Source organism: Leucoraja erinacea, chromosome 4 (genome assembly GCF_028641065.1).
Source record: "Leucoraja erinacea ecotype New England chromosome 4, Leri_hhj_1, whole genome shotgun sequence".
Taxonomy (NCBI): Eukaryota; Metazoa; Chordata; class Chondrichthyes; order Rajiformes; family Rajidae; genus Leucoraja; species Leucoraja erinaceus.
In genome coordinates this window covers 38,297,816-38,321,445 of record NC_073380.1, presented here as the reverse complement: position 1 = coordinate 38,321,445, position 23,630 = coordinate 38,297,816, and the positions used below count along the sequence as shown (strand labels likewise).

Below are 23,630 nucleotides of genomic sequence, written 5' to 3'. Positions count from 1 at the left end.
TTGGTTCCGTCCCCTCAACGCGCAGGAATATGTAAAACTTTTACCGTTAGCACGTTCAAAAAGTGATTTTATACGCACACACACACACACACATCCAAGATCAGTGGCATCAACACACACACCAAAGGGGACCCCCCCCCCCCGTCCCCACCCCCACACGTTGGGGGGGCACTGTGGCATCACACACACACTAACCACCCCCCTTGATATATTAATATTATCCATTCGCTCCTTTTACCCCATTCCCCACCCTATCCACTCACGCATAGCCCTCAACTCGCTGGTGCATCTGGAGAGGGAGGGGTTTGGAGAGAGAGGGCAGAGAGAGAGAGGGGCTGAGAGGGGGGAAGGGGGGAAGGGGGTGAGGGGAGGGAGGGGGGGTGGAGTGGAGAGGGGAAGGAGGTAGAGAGGGGGGAGAGAGAGGGGAGAGAGAGGAGAGGAGGGGAGAGAGGGGGGACGGGGAGAGGAGGAGGGGGGGAGGAGGAGGAGGGGGGTTAGAGAGGGAGGGGGGGAGAGAGGGGGGTAGAGGAGGGGTGGAGAGGAGGGGGGGGAGGAGGGGGGGGAGAGGAGGAGGGGGGAGAGGAGGAGGAGGGGAGGGAGTGCAGAAGGGGGGGATGAGGAGGGGGGTAGAGGAGGGGGGAGAGGAGGGGGGGGGAGAGGAGGGGGAGAAGGGGGCGGGCAGCGGGGAGCAGAGCTGGCATCAACCAAAGGCCTGTGAGTTAAGCGGCTTCAATCCGGAGCTCGTGGGTTGGGGGTGGAGGGGTTGTCACAGGGGAAGGCTGGTTCCCGAACGCAATATCCCTGCACTCCCAGCTTCAGGCTACTGGCTCCAGGGCCCGAGTACGGGGCGAGGGTGGAGTGGTCGGTTGGGGTGACATCATTAGCAACTCGTGGAAGACAGCACAGGCCGAGCGAAGCAGGTCCATTGTGAAATCATCACGTCATCAGCCAAAGCAAGCGGTTGTATTTTCTGAGTTACTTCAGATTTTTGAACATTTTGATAATAACGAGAAATAATGCATGCATTTTTCAGATGAGGCAATTTTGGAGTCGCTACAGGAATATGTAAAATTTTTTCCGTTAAGGCGTCGTTTTTTCGAGAAGATTTGATCACACACACACACACACACCCCCACACTCACACACACACACACACACACACCCCCACACACACACACACACACACACACACACACACACACACACACACACACACACACACACACACACACACACACGATCAGAGTTTTAATAGTTACTAGACTAAGTGGGACCAGTTGGATCCCAGCTTTACACCGGAGGGCTGGTCTCCCAACGCAATATTCCACCTCTCCACCAATTCCAATATTGCTGGCCAGTAAAGGGGAGGGGGAGGGGGCTTTCTGGAGTGCTAGCATGGTGCTGTGGGCCAAAGGGTCGCTTTCCTTTGGCCGAATGGAATCTTGGGCTGGAAACTCAGTCACTGAAACCACTCATACTCACACACACTCACTCACTCACTCACTCACTCACTAACACACTCACACACACTCCCACTCGAACACACACACACATACTCACACTCACATACTCACACACACACACACACACATACACTCACAAACACACACACACACTCACACACACATGCACTCACACACACATACTCACACACACACATACATACACACGCACATGTACACTCACAAACACACACACACACACACACACACTCACGCTCACTCACACATACACTCATAAACACATACACACACACTCACTCACACACACCATATATATGGCAGCAAACTTTCTTGAATACGGCTGAGTGCGGCCTCTCCACTTTGGGGCTTCCACAGTCAGCGGCACTTCCGCAATCAGAGTGACCTGTGCACTGACCGGAAATTACGCAATCAGCACGACCTCTGCACTCACCGGAAATTACGCAATCAGCACGATCTGTCCACGAAGCGGAAGTCACGAAATGAGCAGGACTTTTGAACCAAACAGTTGGACCTAATAAAGCATTTATTCCTTCCAAACACAGTCAGACCTAATAACCCATTACAGTTTCAAGCACATGCAGGGCAGCAGGGCAAACAACTCATGGCATTGTCATTAAGGGCTAACAAATCATCTATTGCAAGTACATTGCAGACTCACAGTTCAGTTGATTCACAGCTTAGAATGAGAGTCGTGGCCTCTCCCTTGCGATCTTGCAGAATGACTGAGTCACTTCCAGGCATGCGGGGCTTTATAGTCCTGCCATCCCACCCCTGGAAGAGGCGTTACCTTCGTCGCGGTGAGTAACAGGTGAGAAGATCACAAGGTTTTTTAAACACTCATTACTTTTTTATTTTTCATCGATGGGAAAAATCCTCAGGGCCTGCTCAGTGGTGGAAGACTGTGAGTAAGATGGCCAAATATCATAGCGATATATGGTAGCGTTTTTTCTAAAATCAATACACAGCGCAGACGGGAAGTGGTCAAGATGAGATTATTAATTATATAGACCTGGATATGGATGGATATGGATATGGATGGATATGGATATGGATGTGCACTCGGAAGCCTGAAGAGTATGTTTCCATGCTCTGTCTATCTTTGACTATCATGTTCTATCCTTGAGGCAGTGTGTGATGCAGAATTTATTGCATGGATGTTATAACAGACTATGCCTCATAGAGTTGAATATTACTTTGAATCATAGCCTTCGGAACCTCATGCTACGTGAAACATTATTGATCTGCCTTGCGTTCTTCGAGGTATTCTTGGCCAGGCAGTTCTGTTCCAAGCTCTATTGGATATCAGAACAAATTAAATTAATTGATTGAGAGCCAAATCTCCTTAACCATATCAGTGTGAGTAGTTTATCTGTCTTCCACCTGATCAGCATTGATGTAATTTTTTTCTTGATAATTTCAGAAATTCGTGAAGAAAAGGTTTCTAGCCCCCCTGAAATTACTCAAGGTAAGATCATATGAATAGTTATTGAATAGACTCCATTGTCAATTCTATTAATTGCAAAATACTATTTTAATTTAAATCATTCTAGCCTTCAGTCATTTTTATCTTTTCAACATGTAGTTTATTTCATGAGGATGAAGTAGCAGATAATTTCATATTTAAAAAAAGCTGTTTGAAACATTAAGGGGAAGATTAAAAACTTTCTAGATCCCATTTAATCTTTTCTTGAGAAACATCCATATGTACTGTCCTAGCCTGAAGCTATTCGTGTGCAATGTCCCAACCAAGAATCAAGTTCTTTAGAAAGAAATGCAACAATACATTGTCTCATTGGTATCCAGAATCCTTACAAGAGTGCCTACATTTGTAAGAAATTAATACCGAAAGAAAATGAGAAGGAATGATTAAAGCTTGAAAATGATTTGCATTATGTTTCATTAACGTGTTTTAACGTGATGTTGCACGGAGAAGTTGGTATTGATGAGTGAGATGAATCATCCAGTAATGCATTTTAAATGTGAATACCTTTCAGTGGGTTTTTAACCAAACCACAGTAGTCCTACACTGCTTTCCAGTTACCAGATCATTCCAAGCCAAGTGAGTGATTTAATATAGTTGTGCTGTTTTAGAAAACATTCGGATGAGAAAGAAATCTCTGAACTCATGTTTGAGACCACTTTTCTTAAGTGCAGATGGATATGAATCTATATTCTTACATTTTTGAGGAATTCATCAAGAAGAGAACTTTAGCTCCCAGAAAATATTAAATGAAAGAACATTTGAATGTTATTGACCAGATCTCTATTTTCACTAAATCCTGCTTCTAATCAAGTCAACTATTTAATTGTCATAAGTACTTGCAACAGATCAAGAACATTCTTAATTGCTGCAGCTTTACAGGCCCATTAATACAATAACACACAATTACATATACAATAATCAATAGTTTAAAAAATCAATAATGAGTAATACCAGATCATGATAATACCAAACCTGAAGTCGGTGGTGAACCAAAGCAAAGTCCATTGTCGGGCAAAGTTGCTGAGTTATGAACCTGGAGTTCATAATTTTCAGGCTACTGTACCTTCTCCCTGATGGTAGTAGAGGGATGAGAGCATAGCCAGGATGGTGTTGATCTTTTTGTTTAAGAAGGAACTGCAGATGCTGGAAAATCGAAGTTAGACAAAGATGCTGGAGAAACTCATCGGGTGCAGCAGCTTCTATGGAGCGATGGAAATAGGCAACGTTTCGGGCCGAAACCCTTCTTCAGACTCCAGTCTGAAGAAGGGTTTCAGCCCGAAACTTTATCTATTTCCTTTGCTCCATAGATGCTGCTGCACCCGCTGAGTTTCTCCAGCACTTTTATCTACCTTTGGTGTTGATCTTTGATATAAGCTGAACTTTGAGGCAGTGCCTCCGACAGAAAGTTTTCATGGTGATATCATCCTAGCCTTCAGGTTTTTTTTTCCTGATAACACATATTTCATTCATTAAGACTTACCTTATTTTGTGCTATTTTGTTTTTCCAAAAATCCAATTTGACCCAATAAAAAAGGAGCATTCAACAGTGGATAGAACCTCCCTTTAATAAATAATGTATTAGATGGCAGATGAAATATAGTGTAGCAAAGTGTGGAGTTATGCATTTTGGTAGTAGGAATAAAGGCGTAGACTATTTTTAAAACGGGGAGATAATCTAGAAATCAGAGGTGCAAAGGGACATGGGAGTGCTGGTGCAGTATTCCTAAAAAGTTAATCTGAAAATCAAATCGGTAGAAAAGAAAGCAAACTCGTCTCTCGCTAGTGGCGGCATGCTGTGAGGTTGTACATCGTTTGCTCCCTTAACTTTTAACTCCTTGCTTACCACTCTTTCAATGTTACTTGTTATTACTTGATTTCAAGACACGGTTGAACCTTTTTTAAAGTGTTGATAACACTTTTATACGTTTCAACCGTGTAAAGGATGGAGACAAGAGCAAAAAAAACTTCTCCAAGGAAGGAGCGTGTTGAAGGTGCAGCTTCTGTCTCCGTCCGGTACCTTAGAAGTAATATCGAAAATGAACGGAGAAATGAACACAAGATTCTGCGGTTTGGAAAAAATGATGAAAGGAATTTTGAGCAAATTGAAGGAAGTTCAAGACAAGCTAATTATGTTACAAGATGAACCTCGTGAACAGAAGGAACAAATTGATAACTTGCTAATCTCGGGTCAGGAAAGAGATTTGAAGATTAAATCACTGGAACGGAAAATGACTGAAATTATTCGGGCACGAGCAATATAAGACTAAAAACATGGATCTGGAAAACAGAAGCCGTCAACTGAATCTGTGAATTGTTGGTTTGCCTGAAGGTCAGGAAGGGGACAATGTTATAAAATATGCCTCTAAAATGATAAAGGAGACTTTCAACATCGAGCAATATGAAAATCTTCCAATTTTGGATAATGCGTTCAGGGTCGGGAAGAAAACTCAAAGATAAACCATGACATCTGATCGTTCGGTTTCACTTTCTGCGGATGAAGGAGAATATCCTCCGAGCAGCAAAAAAGTTGGACATGGTTGAATTTGAAGGATGCAAGTTTCGGTTTGTTCCTGATTACAGTCGTGAGCTTATGGGACTGAGAATGCCTTACCATAATGTAATGTCTGAGTTTTTTAAGAAACAGCTACGCCCTGCGTATACGACTCCCTAATGGTAACAGCGGATTTTTTAACAATCCGCAAGAAGCTTCCAGCTTTCTGGAGGCTTATGAGGGTGGACACTGAAGCCGCGACGGGGAGATATTGATAGCCGACTGGCTAGATTAGATAGTTACGATTGGAGATTTATTGTTCCTATTTTGACAATATATCGTTCTGTAAATGATTAAGAATTTAATCGGATGAGTTATTTTCTAATTACTTTTTAGAATTTTAGGATGATGGTATCAAACTCTCTAGAATTTAGAAGATTGAGGGGGGATCTTATAGAAACTTACAAAATTCTTTAGGGGTTGGACAGGCTAGATGCAGAAAGATTGTTCCCGATGTTGGGGAAGTCCAGAACAAGGGGTCACAGTTTAAGGATAAAGGGGAAATCTTTTAGGACTGAGATGAGAAAAACATTTTTTACACAGAGAGTGGTGAATCTCTGGAATTCTCTGCCACAAAATGTAGTTGAGGCCAGTTCATTGGCTATATATAAGAGGGAGTTAGATGTGGCCCTTGTGGTTAAAGGGATCAGGGGGTATGGAGAGAAGGCAGGTACAGGATACTGAGTTTGATGATCAGCCATGATCATATGGAATAGATCGAAGGGCCGAATGGCCTACTCCTGCACCTATTTTCTATGTTTCTAAACCATGACTTTTACGTTCTCTAAGATACTGTTAATTTAATGTAATGGTATTATACATTAACTTTTAAGATCTTCTTTGTTAGCTCTTCCACTTTTAAAATGTACTCTAAAGGATTTTCCCCCCTGTCTTTTAGACGTGAAGCAGTTCTTGTTTTTCACAGTTTGCAAATACTTTTTAACGATAATATTATTATTTTTGGCTATTGAGTAGTAAATATACCTTTTTTAAAGGTTTGGAGCTGTCATTAGAAGAGACGGGGGTAGGGGAGCAGTTAGCTAGCGTACTGACTGCCTACTGGTTAGTTTCGGGCTTTGCCTGGGTGAGGGGGTGGGACTTTTGCTTTTAGTTTCGTTTTTTCTATCTGGGCAAAATTTGAACTACAAAAATGGCTGTAATGTCGTCACTTCCGGCTCCACCTTAGATTTTTCTCATTCCCGTATCATAAACTGCTATGGTCTATGAAATGTCCTTTACATTCCACATGATTTTTACAAACAATATGGATAAGATGGCGGCGTGCACGGTTGTAGCGGCTCACGGCTCTCCGTCTCGGTGCTCTTTCTTGTTGTTCGTGTACGTTTTATTGTTCGTGTACGTCTTCACTATCGGTTCTGCGAATATCTGCTACACCCGCCAGAACCTCATGGACATTGGTGACCAGCATCAGACATCTGTTTCGAGTGTCTTTCATCACACACATAACACCTCAGACGACATAGCGAGAACATCGGGCTCTCCATGGATTGTTGTCTGGTCTAGGAGGCGGCGCAGACGGAGGAGGGAGAGGAAGCAGAAGCGAGGCCCAAGGTCCGGTGTTTTGCTAAGGCTAAGAAAACAACCACATAAGCCACCTCTACCGAGCCTGTATCTCTCCAACGCCAGATCCCTGGTTCACAAAATGGATGACCTGGAATTACAACTCGCTGGAAATCGATATGTTCGTGACTGCTGTGTTTTGATTATCACCGAAACCTGGCTTCACCCGGGGATACCTGATGCTAGAATGCAGCTAGCAGGACTCTTTCTACTCCGCGGGGACAGGACTAACAGGACTAACTAACAGTAGTGATTAGATTATCACGGCTGGGTATATTCCACCCGACGCTAATGTAAACACGGCACTCTCTCTCCTGCTGAACACCATTAACGAACAGCAGTGGGCCCACCCTGAAGGTGTTCACATAATTGCAGGGGACTTTAATAAGGCCAACTTGAAGACTGTACTGCCGAAATTTTATCAACATGTCAAGTGTTCTACTAGAGGGGTGAACACGCTGGATCATGTCTACACCAATATCAAGCACGCGTATAGAGCCATTCCCCTCCCCCAACTCGGCCAGTCAAATCATCTCTCCCTCCTGCTCTCCCCAGCCTACACCCCCCTCAGACGCAGTGCCAGGCCCACCATAAGATCTGTTACAACCTGGCCTGAAAATGCACTCTCCAATCTACAGGACTGCTTTACACAGACAAACTGGGACATATTCGAACACCAGGATCTGGAAACTCTCACAGAATCGGTGCTGGACTATATCAAGTTCTTGTGACTGTGGACAAAAACATCCGGGTTTTCCCAAACCAGAAACCCTGGATGTCCAGCCAGGTCCGCACACTCCTCAGAGCCGCGATGCTGCCTTCGGGTCAGGTGACAGAGCTCTGTACAGGGCTGCTCGAGCCGATCTGAAAAGTGAAATTAAAAAAGCCAAGGCGGACCATAAGAGGAGGATAGAGTCCCACCTGTCCAGCAATAATACACGGGAGGTATGGCGGGGCATACAAGACATCACAAACTACAGAGGCTGTGCCACAACGATAGAAGACTTGAGTGCGTCGCTGGCAGAGAAGCTAAATTGCTTCTTTTCCCGCTTTGAAACATCACAACAGCAGCACTCATCTGCTACAGCCCTGCTCCCACCCTCAACTGGCTCCTGTACTACCCCACTCACTGTAAGGGAGCACGATGTCGGACGGGTGCTCCTGGCAGTGAACCCCAAGAAGGCTGCCGGCCCAGATGGAGTACCTGGTAAGGTGCTCAAAGTGTGTGCCCACCAGCTCACCGTCATCTTCACCGTCATCTTCACAAAGTGCTTCGAGAGATTGGTCCTCCAGCACATCAAGGTCTATCTCCCTCCAGACTTCGACTCCCACCAATTCGCCTATCACACAAACAGATCCACAGAAGACGCCATCACCGTAGCTCTCCACTCTGTGCTGAGCCACCTGGAGCAGGGGCAGAGCTACGTCCAGATGCTCTTTGTGGATTACAGCTCAGCTTTCAATACTATCATTCTGGACATTCTCATCGACAAACTGGTCACTCGCGGCCTCCCCACTCTCACATGTGCCTGGATAAAGGACTTCCTCACCAACCGGCCCCAGACTGTGAGACTCGGCCCCCACCTCTCCTCCACTCGCAGGTTGAGTACCGGCTCCCCACAGAGCTGTGTGCTAAGCCCCCTCCTATACTGTCTCCACACCCACGACTGTAGTCCGGCCCACAACAACAACCGCATCGTCAAGTTTGCTGACGATACTTCAGTAGTCGGACTCATCTCAAGGGGAGCCGAGGCAGCCTACAGAGAGGAAGTCCTGAAGTTGACAACCTGGTGCTCAGAAAACAACCTGGCTCTGAACACCAAGAAAACAAAAGAGCTCATTGTCGACTTCAGGAGGCACAGCACCGACTTAGCCCCTCTACACATCAACGGCGAGTGTGTGGAGAGGGTCTACACCTTACGTTTCTCAGCGTCCTCATCTCCGCTGACATCTCCTGGACAGACAACACGACAGCGGTCATCAAGAAAACTCAGCAGCGGTTGCACTTCCTGAGGGTCCTCAGGAAGCACAACCTGGACTCCAACCTGCTGCTGACCTTCTACCGCTCGTCCATTGAGAGCCTGCTGACATACTGCATTACAGCATGGCATGGCAGCTGCACCATGGCAGACAGGGAGAGGCTTCAGAGAGTAGTTAGGGCAGCACAGAAGATCATTGGTTGCCCTCTCCCCTCTCTGATGGATATTTACACCTCCCGCCACCTCAGCAGGGCGAAGAACATCATCAAGGACAGCTCCCATCTTGCATTTGGCCTGTTCGACCTGCTGCCCTCAGGGAGGCGTTATAGGTGCATCAGAACAAGGACAAACAGATTCAAGAACAGTTGCTTTCCAAAAGCCATAACCTCCCTGAACTCACACATGTATTGACTTCACAGCCAAACCCCCGGACTGCCATCTACCCACCTACTGTAATTTGTACTGTAACTGTAATTCTTTTTTTAAATTATGTGCAATAACCCATACTGTATATAGGAATCCTATTTATTCACTCTATTCATCCATTGTCTTTTTATAGATATGTATATAGCACTGCAGAACTGTGCACCTCACCCCCCCCCCCCCCCCCCCTTGTTTTGTTTTTGATTAATTACATGTCTGCACTGAGTAGGAGCTGCTTTTAATTTCATTGTACATGTGTATAGTGACAATAAAATGGCATTCATTCATTCATTCATAAAGTTATTAACTTCCTTTCATTAAATGCTAATGGTCTGAATCATTCCATTAAGAGGACATTTTTTTTTAAGTTCTTCGTAGACTAAATGCTCAGATTATCTTTGTTCAGGAAACTCATGTAAGGAAAGATGACAATCAACGATTCTTTAAGTTTTGGAGAGGGCAGCAGTTTCATTCAAATTCACAGGCGAAAGTGAAAGGAGTCTCTATTTTTATTGGGACTCCTCAATCTCATTTGTTCATTATGAAACAATTTCTGATCCATATGGTAGATTTTTGATGATCACTGGTGTTCTTCATAACCAAAAGATTGTTATGGTGAATGTTTATGCACCTAATATTGATCACCCTGAGTTTTTTTAAACAGTTAATCACATCCTTTCCTAATTTAAATGAACATATTTTGATAATGGGTGGAGATTTTAACTGTTGTTTGAACCCTTCGATGGACAGATCTGCATCTGATCAGGCGCTTCCAAATAAATCCACTAGTTTTATCAATTCTTTTTTACTTGACTCTGGAATGTTAGAAGTCTGGAGATTCCTACACCCAAATAACAAAGAATTTTCTTTTTTTTCTCATGTATATCATAGTTATTCTTGGATTGACTACTTTATAATAGATTCTTGGCTAGTTTCATCAGTCACTGCGTGTGAGTATGATGCAATTGCTATTTCATGATCATGCACCATTGAAACTATCAATCAAACTACCTGATTCCAAGATTAATGCTAAACAATGGCGATTTAACACTACTTTGCTTCAAGATCTAAATGTTGTTAATTTTATTATAGATCAGATTGCCTTCTTCTTCTTAACAAACTCTACTAAAGAAATATCCAATGGAGTAGTCTGGGATGCTTTTAAGGCATATATTCGTGGACAAATTATTTCATACTCCGCGGGATTAAAAAAACAAATTAAAAATGAAATACGAATATTGGCTGATGAGATTAAAGAAATTGATAAAAGATATTAAAAAGCTCCTAGTTTAGAGCTCCATAAGAATAGAGTTGAACTTCAGACATGATTTGTTATTAGTATCACCGATTGAGAATCAGCTACTTAAATCCAAAAGTCAATTTTATATACATGGTGATAAATCTAGCAACTTACTTGTCAATCAGTTGAAAGCTGTGTCAGCCAAACATCAGATTATTAAAGTGAGTAAACGGGATAGTACATTGACAGTAGATCACGATGAAATTAATAAATCCTTTCAGGAATTTTATACCTCCCTATACCTACTGATTCCAATATAACGCATGAGTTTTTAAAGAAACTGAACTTGCCAAATTTACCACATAATGAGTCTCGTTGTTAGATGAACCTAACACGGAGGAAGAAATAAAGAAACCAATCCTTTTGATGAATTCTGGTAAAGCTCCCGGTTTAGATGGGTTTACAGTGGAATTATTAAAGTATTTTTCAAGTTTACTGTCTCCCTGGCTATGCAGGGTTTTTAAAGAAGCCTTTTTAATGATTATATTACCACAATCTATTTCTTTAATTCTTAAAAAAAGATAAAGACCCTACTGAAGTGACATCATATAGACCTATATCACTGTTAAATGTAGATTCCAAAATTCTTTCAAAAATATTAGCTATGAGATTGGAAAATATTTTACCCCAAATCATTTCTGAAGATCAGACAGGTTTATTAAAAATCATTACATACTTTAATATTAGGAGATTAATGAATATTGTATATACAGCGTCAAATAAAACTCCAGAATGTGTCATTTCACTTGATGCTGAGAAGGCATTTGATAGAGTAGGATGGGAATACATATTCAATACACTTGAAAAATCTAAAATTGGTCCAAATTTTATCTCTTGGATCAAGCTGATATATCATATACCTCAAGCTTCTGTACTGACCAATACAATCAGAGATCCCCTTTTTTCAGGCTCTTTCGAGGTACTAGATCTTTACTGTTTGATATCGCTCTGGAACCTTTGGCCATCGCTATTAGGGAATCCCCTAATATTTTTGGTATTGTTCGTGAGAATAGGACATATAAGTCATCTCTTTATGCAGATGATCTGTTATTATTTATCTCTAACCCTGAGAAATCTATTCCTGCAATAGTCACACTACTTAATCAATTTAGTAGTTTTTCTGGTTATAAACTAAATCTTAGTAAGAGTGAGCTTTCAAATTTCGATTTATAGACAGTTTCCATTTAGATTGACTACCGACTGTTTTACTTATTTAGGCATTAAGATTACCAAGAAACACAAGGATCTATTTAAAGCCAATTTTACACCCCTAATTGACCACATCAGACAACAGTTTACTAAATGGTCACCTATGTCCTTATCTCTAATTGGCCAAATTAAATATTTAAATGGTTATCCTACCTAAATGTTTGTATTTATTTCAGATGATACCAATTTTTATTGCTAAATCTTTCTTTAATATTATTGACTCCAAAATTTCTTCATATATTTGGCAGAATAAAAATCCCAGACTAAGTAAAAAATACTTACAGAAATTTTAAAAAGACGATGGTTTGGCATTGCCGAACCTTAGATTGTACTATTGGGCAGTTAATGCTCGCTATTTAACGTCTTGTACAAAATATTTAGAAGATACCCAATGTCCAGGATGGATAAATCTTGAACGTGATTCTATGCAAGGGCTATCATTGGCTTCTATCCTATGGGCCTCGTTACCTTTCAGAATTACGAGATTCAATAAATATACGATTAACCCAATAATAAGACATACATTCCGAATATGGTTTCAATTTTGTAAATTTGTTGGATTGAATGATTTTATCTTATCGAGTCCTATCATATCTAATGTTTTCTTCCAACCTAGTACTTATCAAGCCTTTCTGTTATGGAAGAGGAAGGGATTAGCAGCTTTTTGTGATTTGTTTTTGGATGTTTTATGTATTTTGAACAACTCTCCAATAAATATAATCTACCTAACTCACATTTCTTTAGATATTTACAAATTAGACATTTTTTGAAGGCTACTCTACCCTCTTTTCCGTTACCACATCAAACCGAAATCTTGGAAAAAATTTTACATTTGAACCCTTATCTGAAAGGTTTAATAAGGACTATTTATGAGTTGATTTTGAAATTACAAATAGATACATTTGATAACATTACGAATGATTGGGAAAGAGAACTTTAAATTTCTCTACCTATTCTTGAGAGGATTCTTCAATTAGTTAATACTTCTTCAATGTGTGCAAGACACGCTGATACAATTCAAGGTGGTTCACAGCGCTCATATGTCAAAAGATAAGTTAGCTAGTTTTTATGGTCATATAAATCCTACCTGTGACAGACCTGTGGCCTCACTGACTCATATGTTTTGGTCCTACCCACTTTTGGAAAAATATTGGAAATAAATTTTTGATACTATTCCTGTAGTTTTAGGTATTGATTTACAACCTCATCCGATTACTGCAATTTTTGGCCTACCAATGTTAGATTCTACTCATCTGTCCCATTCCGCCCATCGGCTGATTGCTTTTACTACAATAATTGCCAGAAGATCTATTTTCTTTAAATGTAAAGACTCTAATCCTCCTACCACACTCCATTGGTACTCTGAAACGATATCATGTTTAAACTTAGAAAAAATTAGGAGTGACATTGTTGAACCTTTGGTTAAATTATGGAGAGGGATAGAACTGGACCTAGGGTTGAAATTTTTGATTGGAGAAAGGCTAACTTTGATGAGATGCGAAATGATTTAAAAGGAGTGAACTGGGACATTTTGTTTTATGGGAAGGATGTAGAAGAGAAATGGAGGACATTTAAAGGGGAAATTTTAAGAGTACAGAATCTTTATGTTCCTGTTCGGTTGAAAGGAAACAGTAAAAATTGGAAAGAGCCCTGGTTTTCAAGGGAAATTGGACATCTTGTTCGGAAAAAGAGGGAGATCTACAATAATTATAGGCAGCATGAAGTAAATGAGGTGCTTGAGGAGTATAAGGAATGTAAAAAGAATCTTAAGAAAGAAATAAGAAAAGCTAAAAGAAGATATGAGGTTGCTTTGGCAAGTAAGGTGAAAGTAAATTTATTTCAAGAGGGCTTGTATACAAAAACTGGGATGTAATGTTGAAGCTCAATAAGATGCTGGTAAGACAGCATTTGGAATATTGTGAGCAATTTTGGACGCCATATCTGAGGAAGGATGTGCTGGCTGTGGAGAGGGTCCAGAGGGAGAGGGTAGGAAGTTCACAAAAATGATCGCAGGAATGAGTAGGTTAACCTATGATGAGCATTTGTCAGCACTGGGTCTGTACTCTTTGGAGTTTAGAAGAATGAGAGGTGACCTAATTCTAATAGTGAAAGGCTTAGATAGAGTGGTTCCGGGAGGATGTTTCCACTAGTGGGAGAGTCGAGGACTAGAGGTCATAGCCTCAGAATTAAAGGACCGTCTTTTAGGAAGGAGATGAGGAGAAATCTATTTAGTCAGATGGTGATGAATCTGTGGAATTCTTTGTCTCAGAACGCTGTAGAGGCCAAGTCAGGGAATATTTTTAAGGCAGAGATAGATTGATTTTTGATCAGAGGCTATGGGGAGAAGGCAGGAGAATGGGGTTAGAAGGGAGAGATAGATCAACCATGATTGAATGGCGGAATAGTCTTGATGGGCCGAATGTTCTAATTCTACTCCTATCACATGACCTTAGCTAGGAAAATAGCAGAAACATCAAATTGTGTGTCAGAATTATAACAGAATTTAAGAATTTTAACATTATATAAAATAATCATAACATTAGTCCTGCTAGAAATCTTAACGCTTCCTATAGTTAATGCTCTTGGATGGAATAATTTTTATGGTGTTAAGCTAAATTGTGAGATAAACCTAGTTGATACAAATACATCGATAGATGCTCATGAACACATCATCAGTGATGTAACCTGGGGTCATTGGGTGTTTCGGGTCTTTCAACATCAGACACCCTCACTCAGGCGACCCAGCCGTGGTTGATCAGACCATGACGTGTTCAGGTGGCATTTGCTCCTCCCCATGGACCTCCTCTCCTGATCCAGAGCCATCTCGAGGCCTTCTCCGCTGCCTCTATGGTGTTCTTGATGGCCCTTCTCCTCGCCACTCCGTTGATGCCCAGTGCACTCAAGGCTTTGTAGAGCGATTGCCCTGCAAAACCTCTGCAGCCAACCTCGATGGGCATACACCTTGCCTTCCAGCCCTGCTTGCGGCAGTCTATGACCAACTCTTCATACTTGGCCATCTTCCTCTCGTGGGCCTCCTCCAGATGGTCCTCCCACGGCACTGTCAGTTCCAACAAGACAATGTTTTTGGTAGCCTCTGAGACCAGGAGGATATCTGGCCTCAGGGTGGTCGTGGCAATGTGCTGTGGGAACTTCAGCTGTTTCACCAGGTCTACGGAAAGCTGCCAGTCCTGCGCAGTCGCCAGGATTCCGAACTGATTCCTGGCTGCTGTGGTTCTTGGCAGCTGCACTCCGGCCTTCACGAAGGTGATCATCTGGGTGGTGGGGCTTTTCCTCTTCCCCATTCTCTGCACCCTCCTGCTATTCTCTCAACTGAACTTGCTGTGATTGATATCTATGTCGATTTCTAGCCTCCACTTGCTTCATTACTATCATGGAACCCTTCCCCAGCTAATCTAGTTTGAACCCCCTCTCCATAGCTAATGCAAACATGCCCACAAAGATATTGGCCCCCCTCCAGATCAGATGCAACTTCTTCTTCTGTCATATGTCTTTTAGACCTGCAGTTCCGTTGAGGTGAGCCAGGCGAATGTGTCATCGTCCAGGTCAATCAGACCTCGTTCACCATTCGGTGGTCGGTGTTTGGGGCAACTGGTGACAATGTCTGTGTTGGGTCCCCACACTCACAGGAGGCACTGTCCACGAGGCCCCACCTCCTCATCGCTACTCCATAGCGTCCGACGCCTGTCCTTAAGCCGTTGAGGGTTGTCCACTGCTTTCAGGGCAGGTCCTGGCCAGGGATGTCCATGGGGTCATCGATGTAATGGTGCAGCTAGATGGCTCCGCTGACTTCCACTGGTCTCTCCATCTCTTCTTGACCCAGGCGACCTTGGAAGCATCAGCTGGTGTTGTGCAGAGCAGCTCTTGGGCTTGCGTGGCAAAGGGGCGCCGTGACTTGAGGCGCACATGTTGTGGTGTTTCTGTGACGATCTGATGGAGGACATGGGATTCACTGGTCTGTGCCTTTCGAGAGAGGGCCAGCGTGGCTGCTTCTCGCCTGTTGTTGGCCAGGGCGATGCCAGCGAGAACGGGCAGTTGGTTTACTGGGGTGGCTCGTAGGCGTACTCTTTGAAACATTTGGCAGAGGGTTAACAACTTTTTGGATCTCATTTCATCCTTTTGTGCAAAAGATCTATATGTGCTGTTCCAGCGTGAAGCTATTCATGTGCAATGTCCCAACTGGAATCATAATTTTTTGGAAGGATATGCAACAATACATTGGCCCATTGGTACAAAATTGCCTTAATTTTTAGAAAAAATACAGAATGGAAATGAGAAGGAACGATTCAAGCTTGAAAATAATTTGCAATAAGTTTAAGAGCTGAGTTTTAACATAATCTAAAGAAGTTGGTATTGAGGAGTGAGTGGAATCATCATTTAAAATGTGGATATTTCTCAGTGGGTTTTTAACCAAACCACAATCTTCCTACAATGATTCCATGTTTCCAACAATTTTGGATCAAGTGTAGACTTTCGGTTTGGTTTAAATAATTTATATTGCAGAAACTAGTTTATTAGAGTTTGATCCATAATTTTCATTACTGACATTTCTTATTGGCACAATCTATGCCATGGAGGTGGTGACATAGACAAGGTGCTGGTGTAAGTGCATGGCTTGCTTGCTTTCTTCAGATGGTACATTGAATACAAGAGTAAGGGCATTCTATTAAGATTTACAAGATGTTAGTGAGATCACAACCAAAATATCATGTGCAATTCTGGTCACCATACTGGAGAAAAGATGTGATTACGCTGAATAGGTTGCAGACAAAAATGAAAAGCTGGGACTGGAGGGTTTTAGTAGTAAGGAGGGACTGGAAAGAAACAAATGGACATTGTCATTTTTGAAGGTCAAAAAACTGAACTGAGATCAATGGATCATTAACAGTAAATATTCAATGCATAAAGACAGGTAGGAGAATTGATGCTTATAAATTTCAGGAACTGGGACCTATTATGTTTGGAAGGTAGAAAGTTAGATAACATTTATCTATGGTCGTGGCTCCTATATTTGATTGAATAAACATGGTATTGTAATTACATATGTTTGGTGAATTCTGCACATTGAAAATCTCTTTGGAGAAACACTTGCTACCTTAACTACAAATAATGAAACTATGCACGTAATTTTGTCTCTTTTAAAATGCAGGAGATAAGTGGGAGGTGTTAGTCACTACTGGAAATTTCAAAAGCGCTGGGACCGAAGCTACTGTCATCATGCATATCTATGGGGACAAAGGAACGTCAGGCCCAATTGTCTTAGGCACTGGAACGCATCAGCTATTCAAACCACAAAATACGGATGTATTTCAGGTATTAAATCAATGAGAATGCATATTGTATGTAGTTACCAAAATATAAAAATTAATTCATTATAATCTGAAGCAGAATCAAAAATATAAAATGAAAACAATAATGTTAATATATGCCGGTAAACAGAGAAAGTAAGAAAATACTGCAGATAAAATTTCAACAATGATAAAAAAAAACTACAAAATGCTTGACGCAGAAATTCATAAAGTCTAAGATACGAGTGTTTGTTGAAATTTTAAATACATATGTCAGATATCTCTTCTTCTTCTTCTTCTTCTTCTTCTTCTTCTTCTTCTTCTTCTTCTTCTTCTTCTTCTTCTTCTTCTTCTTCTTCTTCTTCTTCTTCTTCTTCTTCTTCTTCTTCTTCTTCTTCTTCTTCTTCTTCTTCTTCTTCTTCTTCTCCTCCTTCTCCTCCTTCTCCTCCGTCTCCTCCTCCGTCTTCTCCTCCGTCTCCTCCTCCTTCTCCTCCCATATACCAATTATCAACAACAATGCAACAAAGGTTGTTTTCCCACTAGTATTGTACTTTTAATTTCAATAATGTTTAGATATTTATTCAATGATGCAGATTGAAACCATGGTTGTGTGATCAATAATGGAGCTGCTTTTATATAAATGGTCAACAGTTAAAGGAAAAGTCTTAAAGTCATAAAACTAAGTCTGGTGTTTATCAGATTTGAGTGTATGTTGGAAATGCATGTCCAATTTGAAATTCTGTCTCAGAACGTGGATGCTTTTAGTCCTCTATAGGCGATTCATGAAATGATAAAATATCACTTTTGTTACCCTGCCAATATCTCTGAAGATCATGTCAAAATAACTAAACACCGCAACACTTCTCTTGTTCTGATCAATAACACATTTTAGGGGCTTTAATGTTCTTTTTAATGAGTAGCCTAATGCCTATTTTAGCAATTTGCCCATGAAGCCCAAGTGATGTTTGCCAGAGGGATTCCGACTGGCATAATTAGAAGCATGATGTCCTACATGATCTAGAATACTTTTTAAACCAGGTTTGTATCAAAAACAGACACCATGCTTGTCACATTCTGTCTTAAAACTCTTAGTACTATTGTGACAATGAAATACAACTGGTCCGCTGTATGTTACACTTCCAGCTACCCAATGTTACCCATTACGTTTCTCTAACCCCTCGTGTTTTATATCAGGTACAAGGCTTAGCTCACATTTCATTTCAGTTGGACCCTGTTTGAATTTCTGTATTACGTGTAGCGTACATTGGTAACTTTTCAATAAAGCTACCAACCTGCTCTATACTTAAATTCTTTTGTGTCTGCTGCAACATTTGTTTTGCTTTGACTGAGTGAGCTTGGATATATGCACTTTTTTTGTGGTGTGGAGGCTTTGTATTTATAGTCATGAATATCAATGTGCCAAAAGTATTTTGATGTTGGTATGCATACAATTCGCAAAACCTATTAGAGCATTGTAGTGGTGTGTACATTTGTATAAATAGTACATCCTTGAATACCATTGTATATGGATGTTAAATATTGGATTTGATATTTTAATACTGGTTGATTAATTTATTAATACATCATAAAAAAACAGTTATTTGGACTGATTCGACAGAAGTATTACTATATTTTGAAAGTTGATAACAACTTGTCATAACTTGTAGCTGATAATGTAACCTAACATTTAGAGGATTGCAACTTGTATGTATGTTCCAAGAAGATAGGTATTTACAGCTCATTACTTTAGAAGGAAAATGTGCCCTGCTGTGTGCCATCTTACCATTTCTGTGCTCTATAAAATAATATTCCTGAGAACAGAAAATATCTAGAAATCTAACAAGTAAGAAATTCACATCAGAATAGATGCAAAAGAGCAAGAGAGGAAGAATGCCATACATTGTAAGCTGTAGAGAGTTGGGCAATTAACATATTAGCATATGGTAAGAGGACAATTTATGTGATAATCCAATTTCTTTCTCTACATAAGTTATAAGTTCCACTTATATTATCCAGTACAAGTGCACACCATCTTTTTGAAGAGGAAATTTACAAGCATGTTTCCAGGGCTGGAACATGGATTTCATGGGATGCTCAGCAACAATTAACAGTAATGGATTCATAAGCCCCTTCACCCCACCTTCCAACCCCCGACAAATATTTCAGTAAATGCTGGACCTGTACATACGTCTGGGGTTGAATTCACTTTGAATAGATGAATGTCAGAAGTTCCTCTTGGAGCTGCCAAGCCTCAGCCCACCAGTTCACTATCGATGTTTAAGAAGGAACTGCAGATGCTGGAAAATGGAAGGTAGACAAAAATGCTGGAGAAACTCAGCGGGTGCAGCAGCATCTATCGAGCTAAGGAAATAGGCAATGTTTTTAGGCCAAAATCCTTCTTCAGATTGATGTAGGGTGGGGGGGGGGGGGGGGGGGGGAGGGGGGGGGGGTGAAGAAGAAAAAGTAGAAAGAAAGAGAGGGAGCCCGAGGGCTGAGGGAGAGCTGAGAAGGGGAGGAGACAGCAAGGGCTACCGGAAATTGGACTATCAAACTGCATTATAGCTTTAAATAAATGCAACAAATGCTAATGAGAGGTGAACCACATATTGGAATTTTAACTGGTTTAACATTTAAATGTCAGCAACTGCAGAACTGAGACTTCTTGAGACCATTTGTAGGCAGCAATGACTTGCAGCTTATGCACAGTTAAAACTGGTGAAATAAATGGTGGGACAGCTCATCTCCTTAGTGTTTTACACCCTTTTAGTGCTGTGACAGCCAAGCAAAAATGGTAATATTGTGGCAGTCAGTGCTTAATAACCGAACAGGCTTCTTACTGGGGCCAAAAGGAAAAATTATCTGGAAAATTTGAAACTGGTGAATACGTTCATCGGAAATCAGCAAGAATGTTTCAGTGCCAAGATTCACCATAACAAAGGCATGGTATAGAATTACATGTGAACCAGGGAATATTGTTGGATTGCCACAAACCCCTGCTGAACAAACTGTGACTAGTCACCAGATCTCTATGGAAATACCAGCGCATGTCCAATATTCCGCCTCCTGCCATGTCTCTTTCGTCATCCTAATCATTCCCTCCTTTCAAGAATGTTCAAGGAAGTGTATATAGGTTAGGAGTGTGGGTAAGAATGCATCAGGTACAAAAACTTGTCCAAGTGGGGTTAGCCAATGTCCCGTAGTGGAATCCATGGGGCATCCCTCTTGTTTCCATTTTTGTTTTTCATGTTCAGAGGCATCCCTCTGTAATTCTTTAACCTCCCTCATGTCTGGCAAGACCGTTCTATTTACTAGCTCTGTACTCCCTGGGGGCACCAGGTTATATGATCTACAGGTTGCATCCTTGGCAACCTGATCCGTGTGGGCATTTCCCTTGGAGACGGGATCGTCTCCTCCCGTATGGGCATTGCATTTTATAATAGCCAATTGCTTCAGAAGCATAAGTGCCTGTAAAAGGTTGCTTACAAAAAGGGCATTCTTAATCGGGTGCCTGCGGCTGTGAGAAATCCTCTGTGTTGTCAAAGTGCTCCAAAATCGTGGGCTACTCCGAAAGCATACCTAGAGTCCGTATAGATATTAGTGCATTGGTCCTTAGCTAATATACATGCTCTAGTCAGTGCAAATAATTCTGCCTGCTGTGCTGACAGAGGGTTTTGGAATCGTCCTTCTTCTAGGACCATCTGTGATTCATTTACAATGGAAACATAGAAACATAGAAATTAGATGCAGGAGTAGGCCATTCGGCCCTTCGAGCCTGCACTGCTATTCAATATGATCATGGCTGATCATCCAACTCAGTATCCTGTACCTTTCTCTCCATACCCCCTGATCCCTTTAGCCACAAGGGCCACATCTAACTCCCTCTTAAATATAGCCAATGAACTGGCCTCAACTACCTTCTGTGGCAGAGAATTCCAGAAATTCACCACTCTCTGTGTGAAAAATATTTTTCTCATCTCGGTCCTAAAAGATTTCCCCCTTATCCTTAAACTGTGACCCCTTGTTCTGGACTTCCCCAACATCGGGCACAATCTTCCTGCATTTAGCATGTCCAACCCCTTAAGAATTTTGTAAGTTTCTATAAGATCCCTCCTCAATCTTCTAAATTCTAGCGAGTACAAGCCGAGTCTATCCAGTCTTCCTTCATATGAAAGTCCTGACATCCCAGTAATCAGTCTGGTGAACCTTCTCTGTCTCCCTCTATGGCAAGAATGTATTTTCTCAGATTAGGAGACCAAAACTGTATGCAATACTCCAGGTGTGGTCTCACCACGACCCTGTACAACTGCAATGGAATAGCCTGAGGCTCGTTTACTTGTTTCAGGTACAACCATGAAGAGCCATCCACAAACCATGTAGACTGGACGTCTTCTAATGGCACATCAGAAAGCCCCTCTCTGATATTGGACAGAATGTCGTTGGCTATTCGCAATCATGCGGAGGATCTTTGCAAAGCTCTGGTGGCTGTGTTAAAAATGCTGATGGATTAATTGAAGAGCAGTGTTGAAAAGTCAAGTAGGGATTATTTAAGAGAGTCACAGTAAATTGTAAACACAATTACTGGTTGATGCTTTGTAATGTTGGTGGCCGCAGAGACAGCAGCATGTTTGCCAGGCAAGATCTGGGTGCACAGTGGATATCTGCGAGTTACAGCATCTAACCTGACAGAGAAATAAGCCACTGGTTGCTTAACATTGCTGTGGTGTGTTAAAACCCGCAGATGCACAATCTTGGATTATGGTGACATATAGCTGGATGGATCGGTCACACAGTGGGCATCCCACAGCGGGTGCTGAAGCCAGTGCTTGTTTGAAAGCGGCAAAGGCTTTTGTCTGCTCCTCAGTAAGTGTGAACTGCTGTGCAGCTTTAGCGGAGGATAATGGTGATAGATACTTGGTGTAAAGAGCCACATCTGGGATCCATTGTCGGCAGAAATTTACTAACCCCAGGAATTCTCTCATTTGTTTAGAGGTCTCTGGTTTTGGATGGTAGACAATGGGGTCCACTCTGGCAGGGGTGAGGGCTCTTTCTGTGGCACTAATCATCACCCCGAGAAATTTTACTTTTTTCTGCCCCTCAGTGACTTTTTGCTTAGGTATCACATATCCCCATTTGTGTAAGGCTCTTGATCGTGGTCTTGTTTTTGGCATTGCTAGCCTCATCACACACTGGACAATTGCTGAACCCTTTGGTAGGGCGTGTCTTTGACTGGTCTGCCAAGACCTGGGAGAAGATTGTAGGTGAACGTACAAAGCCCTAGGGTAACCGTTTCCATGTGTACTGCTGTCCTTCATACGTAAAGGCAAAAAGGTATTGGCAGTCGGGGTGCAATGGTACTGCGAAGAAGGCGTGTTGTAGGGTAATCACCGTGAATACGGCTGCTGATGCTGGAACCTGGCTTAATATGCTGGCTGGGTTGGGTACTATAGCATGCATTGGCATAACAATTGCATTAATGGTGGGTAAATCCTGAACAAGTCGCCATTCGGTGTGTCCTGGTTTTGGCACTGGGAAGATGGGAGTGTTGCAAGGTGAGTGACAGCGGACGAGTATGCCCTGGTGCAGTAAGGACTGAACCAGCTGTCGTATCCCAGCAACAGCCTCTGGGTTTAAATGGTATTGGTGCATTCAGGGAGGTGGACATCCGACTTAAGTGTAACCCTTACTGGAGTACAATTAGTCAGTCCTACCATGTGCGGTGACGCCGACCATATCTGCTCCTTGTCCTCTCTGTTGGGTTGTGGTTGATGTCTTCGGATTGTTCCTTCGATAGTCTGGCATTCTTCCCAGTATTCCAAAGTACCTTGGGTGAAAAGCTGAGTACCTAACACATTATTTCTAGCCTGGTTCCGCAATAGATATACAAGGTATCCCAATTCCTTTGCTAAAGGTCCTGGTTTTACTGAGGTAGTGATGTGTGGGGGCCACTAGGGAGGCGTCTGTTTCCACAGTCCCTCCTCTACCTGTGCTATTATCGCCGTTCCTGGCTCTCCTGATACATTTCCTATCAGTCGTACTGTTGTAGCTTTACCTTGCAGCGGCCCAAAGAAATCACTCATCTCAGCATTACATCCAGTGGGATCGTAGAAGAGGGTAACATGTGGATTTGGGATGTCTCCTAAGGTGGGGGATGGTGGGAGGTCAATTGCCCACCACTGAGAAGTGGGGAAATGAGAATACAACATTTGCCTCATCTGTAGGTGTATCCCACTGTCAGAGCAGGTAATTGCTGCTTTCAATCCCATTAACAAGTTTCTTCCTGCTAGATTGCATCCAGGGTGTGGGGTAACAGAGAA

At 42.1% G+C, this 23,630-nt stretch overlaps 1 protein-coding gene across 1 annotated transcript in view; it reads left to right on the top strand.

The window, feature by feature from the left end:
• LOC129696043 (lipoxygenase homology domain-containing protein 1-like) overlaps window positions 1-23,630 on the top strand; it is a 185,140-nt gene that overhangs the window by 136,985 nt on the left and 24,525 nt on the right. Inside the window, exons 33-34 of the mRNA XM_055633450.1 lie at window positions 2,905-2,949; window positions 17,178-17,341. Coding sequence (XP_055489425.1) covers window positions 2,905-2,949; window positions 17,178-17,341 — 209 coding nt within the window. The remainder of the gene's footprint in view (window positions 1-2,904; window positions 2,950-17,177; window positions 17,342-23,630) is intronic.